The sequence below is a fragment of the Octodon degus genome, unplaced genomic scaffold (assembly GCF_000260255.1).
Source record: "Octodon degus isolate 3935 unplaced genomic scaffold, OctDeg1.0 scaffold00005, whole genome shotgun sequence".
Lineage (NCBI taxonomy): Eukaryota > Metazoa > Chordata > Mammalia > Rodentia > Octodontidae > Octodon > Octodon degus.
In genome coordinates, this window is record NW_004524581.1 from 11,865,990 (window position 1) to 11,871,989 (window position 6,000).

General features: G+C 36.7%; 1 protein-coding gene across 2 annotated transcripts in view; it reads right to left on the reverse strand.

The window, feature by feature from the left end:
• The window catches only part of Micu1 (mitochondrial calcium uptake 1), a 246,445-nt gene that overhangs the window by 151,390 nt on the left and 89,055 nt on the right, over window positions 1–6,000 (reverse strand). For both annotated transcript variants that reach the window (XM_004623988.2, XM_004623990.2), the window contains exon 5: window positions 867–910. In XM_004623988.2, coding sequence (XP_004624045.1) covers window positions 867–910 — 44 coding nt within the window. The remainder of the gene's footprint in view (window positions 1–866; window positions 911–6,000) is intronic.

Genomic DNA, 6,000 nt, shown 5'->3' on the forward strand with positions numbered 1-6,000 from the left:
ATTCTGCCTTTTCCAGCCAGTCCATGATTTTACTTCTGAGTTCTTTCCCTTTATCCTCTATAAAGGCAGGCCTGGCTCTTTCTATTTCCTGATGTACTCTTTTCCCCCTCCTCTTCTGTAAAAATGACCCTTTACTTTTCCCCCTGACCCTGTATAATGTTTTCTTCTTTATTTTGAAGAACTTAGGTGGGGATATAGCTCAGTGGCACAAGTGCCTGCCTGGCAAACGCAGGGTTCTGAGTTTGATTCCCAGTACCAAAAAAAAAAAAAAAAGAGAATTTAGCTGAAAGAGAAAATCACATTTGACTACTTACAGAGATAATATAATTGAAAGTTTTATTTTTTGTACTTACAAATGACTCATTGCATGATCTATTCAGGCATGAAATAAAGAACCAAAATTAAGTATAATGCAAATATATGTAAATCTGGAGTATTTTTCATAACACAAAAGCACTACAAGAAACTCTGGAATTTAATTAGGATACTGCTATCTATCATACAGTTTAAAGAAGGTCAAATCAGATGTCTTATAAGAGATTCAAATTAATACTGTGGGACTTAATCTTCATGACAACTACTGAGTTAGCGGGCAAGAGTCAACAACATTGAATTATCCCTTAATATAGAGCAGGCAACCCATGAAAGTTACCTCATATGGAAAAATATAAAAGAAATTCCTGCTTGATTCTATCTATAGGAACATTTGAAGGCACAAACCTCCTAATCTATGCATATTTTTCTGACAAGAGAGACAAGTGTTCTGGGATCTCTCATGCATAAGTTGGAAGAACTTGAAAAACTTAAACAACAGGATGTGTGTGTGTGTGTGTGTGTGTGTGTGTGTGTGTGTGAAGTTTGCTCACCTTTCCATCAAAGCGTTTTATAATATACTGATCCAGGCCCAAATCTGTAGGAAAAAAAAAAGTAAATTTATATAGTCACTGATAACTCAAAAGAAACATAAAACAACAGCTTAGTTTTGTTTCCAATCATTCAAATTAAATGTTAGTATCTATTCAAAATTCATGCAAGCCAGGTGTGGTGGCACATGCCTATAGTCACAGCGCTTGGGAGACTGAGGCAGGAGGATTGCCACACGAATTCAAGGCTAGCCTGGGCTACCTTCTAGTGAACTCAAGGCCAGCCTGAACTATACAGGGAGACCCTATTTTAAAAAATTTAAAATTTTTTAAAAATCCACACAAATGAGTATTTTGCCCCTCTTACAGACTCCAAGTGTCAGTGTTAAAAATACTAACCCTTTTACTTTAATGTATCAGAAAAATGAGGCTCTGTGGTATTAGTTTTATGTGTAAGTCTATTAAACAGTAGAGGAAAACTAGACCTCCAGACCCCTGAAAGGCTTTTTTTTTTTTTTTCCCCATTAAATCACCATTAGTTAAGAGAAAGGATATTACTTTAATGTGAATGCAAACAAAAACTTTTTTAAAATCAAGTTAAAGAAAAGAGCTCAGTACCTAAAGAATTTCCACAACAAACAATGGACAAAAAAATGTCAGTCTTACTATTTCTCCCTTTCCCAGTCAATTGAGGCCAAGGCTGCTCTGCCACACTGAACCTCTTTCTTTTTATTTATTCCTCTTTGAGACAGGCTTTTGCTAAATTACCCAGGGTATCCTCAAACTTGGGATGCACCTGCCTCTGCTTTCCAAGTAGCCAGGATTACAAGTGTATGCCATAGTGCATGGCCTACTTCTACCTTTACTCTGGAATACCTAGTTTTGAATTCTGAGTTCTTTGAAAGATACAAGTAAATGTATTAAGGGCCCTTAAGAACAGGGATATTTTGTCTTTGCACAACACGTTATTTCTAGCACTTGATTAATGCTTAATCAATAAATATATGAAAAAGAATGAACAGCATTCAGTTCCTGTCCTAAAGAGTCATAATTCTGCTAGAAATATGTATGAATATAATAATTAGGGACCAGACATTTGCTTCAACGAGAGTGTTGTATGAGTTTTGAGAGTGAAGAGATGTGTTCCCAAATACAATAATTCAGAATATGCAAGTTGTAACTGACAAACTTCAAAGCATTTAATACTCAGATGACACCTATTTTTGTGGCTTACACAAGATATAGTTATCATATAACATATATAATATAATTAAGTTACACTGTTTCAAATTAGTATAAAACATCCAGAAGAATAGAGTATTATTTTAGTTCTAAGCATTAAAACTTGTCTGCCCTTCAGCAGAGTCCAGAGTCTGAATGATAAAAATTTTAACTTATTTTCTATAAGCTTTTGGTCTATAACTATATATTCCTTAGTCTTTTTTTAATTTATTTTTGTTTTTGTTTAGTCTTCTTTTTTTAACTAAGTGTTAACCTTTATAGAGTCAGAGATGGCTCAATTTCAGCAACATCTCATATATAATTTAACCTTTTCTTTTTTTGGTAACATGAATCAAATTCAGGACCTTGCGCTTGCCAGGTAGGAACTTGTGCCACTGAGTTATATCCCCAGTCTCTATAATTTAACTTTTGAAAGTAAGTCTGACAATCTAAATTGGTATGCAAAGGTCATGAAAATTATGGTTGAGGAATCCAGGACACAATGGCTACCAGATATCTAAACCCAATGCTTTTCTTTACATACAATTATTATGACTATAACTGTAACAGACCTGAGAACTAATTTAGTTGGATCCTCTTATTTGACTTCAACTTACATTATTTTAATCCCCTTAGATTATGTTCATCAGGGCCAGCCAAACAACTCAGCTGATTAAAGTGCCTGCTTCGGCAGGCTCAGCGGCTGAGGGTTCGATCCCCGGGGCCTGCCATGCTGGCCCTGTCCCTGGGGCGCACTGAGACTGTGAACAAGACTGGGTGTGGTGGCATGCACCCATAATTCCAGCTCTTGGGAGGCTGAGAACAGGAAGATCACTATGAGTCCGATCTACACAGTGAGACTCTGTACACCCTATAAACCCTGTCCTAAATTAAAAAAAAATAGTAAGATTGTGTTCATCACATGCTTGTAAGTCTTGTATATCAGCAGGTACAACAGTAATAGAGGGAGATACATTTATTGAGTGCTCTGTTTTAGGTACAGTTCTTAGTGTATATTATTATTTCATTTAGTCCTCCTAACAAGTACATAGAACAGGAGTGGTCAGATAATAGTCCTCTGGCCAAATCTACTCCATTAATTTTTTTAAAAAATTTTCTTATCTCAGAGATAAGCAAAACAAACAAACAAAAAGAGAAAAAGTCTAGTATATGCTAGTTTGCCTCTGGTCTGCCAAGCATCAACTATTTACCATCTGGTGTCAAAGAAAAACTTTAAGGGCACATAGCTAATGTCTAATGTCTGTTGTTGGGCATGGTGGTGTGGCCCAAAAACACAGAACTGCGGAGGCTGAGGCAGGAAGATCGCTATAAGCTCTAGGCCATCCTGAACTACATAGCAAGACCCTATCTCAACCCCACTCCCCCCAAAAATAAGAAAGAAAAGAAAAAAAAGGCATTTTAAAAAAATGTTTATTTATTTGGTACAGGGTCTCACTATGCAGCTTGACTTGTAGTGATCCTCCTGTCTCAGCCTCCCCAACACTGGGATTACAGGCATGTGCCACCATACCCTGTTTCAGTGGCTGGTTTGGGGTGTGGGTGTGGGGAGGGGGGTGATGGGGACGGGGGACAGCATGCAGTACTGGGGATTGAACCTGGGTCCTTGTGCGTGCCAGGCAGGCACTTAAGACTGCCAAACTATCTCCCTGGACCCCAAAAAAGCATGTTTTGAAGGTGCTTAAATTTCATAACTCTTAAAAGCCCAAGGAAATATGTGACACATTAATTTTTTTAGAAAAGAATACCATGACTCACATATGCCATGTAAATACAGCCTATGTACTAACTCCCACATATTGTTCTACACCAAGTATCAGCAAAGTTGTTTAGCAAAAGAACAGAAAGTAAAGACTTCCAGTTTCAGCGCTGGGGAGATAGCTCAGGGCATAAGAGGTTGCCTGGCAAGCGCAAGCTCCTGAGTTCGATCCCTGGTATGGCAAAAAACAAAACAAAACAAGACCGCCAGTTTACAGGCCATATACGATTTCTGTTCCAACTGCTCAACTGTTGGTTTACCTCAAAAGCTGTCATACATAAATGAATGAACATAGGTAAAAAGTCCATAAAAGTTTTTAGGAATACTGAAAATTGAATTTCATATAATTTTCTGGTGTCACAAAATATTATTCTTGTGATTTTTTCTTCCTACTCATTGACAAATGTACAAACCATTTTCTGTTCATAGGTTATGTAGAAATAGATGGGTGGTTATGGAGGCCAACCCCTAGTCTAATAGAAACCATAGTATAGGGAAAACAAAATAAAAGCAGAACACAGTAGATAAAGGGAAAAGACTTTGTTGTGGAAATGTTTTTAAAATATATTCACTGTGCTATTTAATTAAGTTCAAACTTGTGTGCTGCTAACTAAAAATGCCATAGGTTAAAACTATCATTAAAGGCATGAAAAGTCTTCCTAGAGAGAATATGGGGTTCAAGAGAACTAAATCACAATAGGATGTACTTTTTCTCCTTTTTGAATCCTTTACATTTTAATTTGCCAGGTAGATAAAATCACATCCAGATGAACTGGCTTGGGCTAAAGAGACAGCTCTATGGTCTAAGTGCCTGCATGGCAAGTGCAAGGACCTCAGTTTGATCTCCATTACTGCATGCCACCATGCCAGCCACCAAAACCAGGTGTGTTGGCGCACATCTGTAATCCCAGTGCTGGGGAAGCTGAGACAGAAGGATCACTAGGAGTCTAAACTGTGTAGCGAGACCCAGTCACAAATATGTAAAATAAATAGTTTTTTTTTTTTTTTTTGTTTTTTTTTTTAAAGATGAATTGGCTCAGCCAGTGGGATATAGTGAAAAGAAAACAAAGATCCTCTTTACAAGAGGGTATGCTTTGCTCTGGCCAAAGTTCAAGTTTTCCCACATGGAACTTTTAAAATGTTCCCCATTGCCACTGGTTACATAAATTATTGCCTTGATATGCACAACTGGTTGTTCTAACAGTGACAAGTCAATCAAAGCCCATACTGAAGTAACTGCCCAATTCACACTATCCAGAGATGGCAATGATGTACACATTTTACAGAAGGGCAGATGAGACATGCTCAAGTCACACACACAATTTTATTTTACCATTTAATAGGCTTCCTCCTTAACTTTGGCTACTTTACAGCATAGCAATATTTCTAGTCAACTTTCACCTCTCAAATTCATCAGCTTGCTACTCATTTTAAAACTGCTTAATTTTAGGGCTTCACATACTCTATGCTTCATGATTATTTCTGAACTGTTCTAAAACTAAAACTTACAAATTTAGATCTGTTGGATATCCTGGGATACAGTATGTGTGAAGTCATGACAAAACAAAGTTGAAATATGAGCGACTGGCTACAGTCCAGGCATCTGATAAATTCAAACTATAAAAAATCTACAGCAAAAATCTTTATTTCAACTCATATAGGAGTAATATATACTTTACTTCTGCTGTATCAACATTTATGGGAATTCTTGCTAATGAATAAATGAAAATGATGCCAATTTCCCGTTGAATTTCATTTTAATATATTAGAATATTCCCTTACGATTATCATCTCAGAAGAAAATTATTCATTATTCTGACTTTTTATGAAAACTAGGAACGTACTTGGCATATTAAACATTCAATAACTACTCTGTTTATGTATCAGGTCTTTCAGTAATTAAAAGAATGAGACCAGGAGCCAGTACAATGACATATGCCTGTAAACTCTACTGAGGAGGCTAAGGCAGGAGGACTGTAAGTCTGAGGCTAAGAGACAATTTAGTAAAACCTTGTCTTAAAATAAAATTTAAAAAGAGATAGAGATATAGTTAAAGGTTGAGCACTTACAAAGCATGCTCAAAGACCTGGGTTTGAGCCAAACACCATGAAAGGAAATTACAAAGCAAAACATTACGAA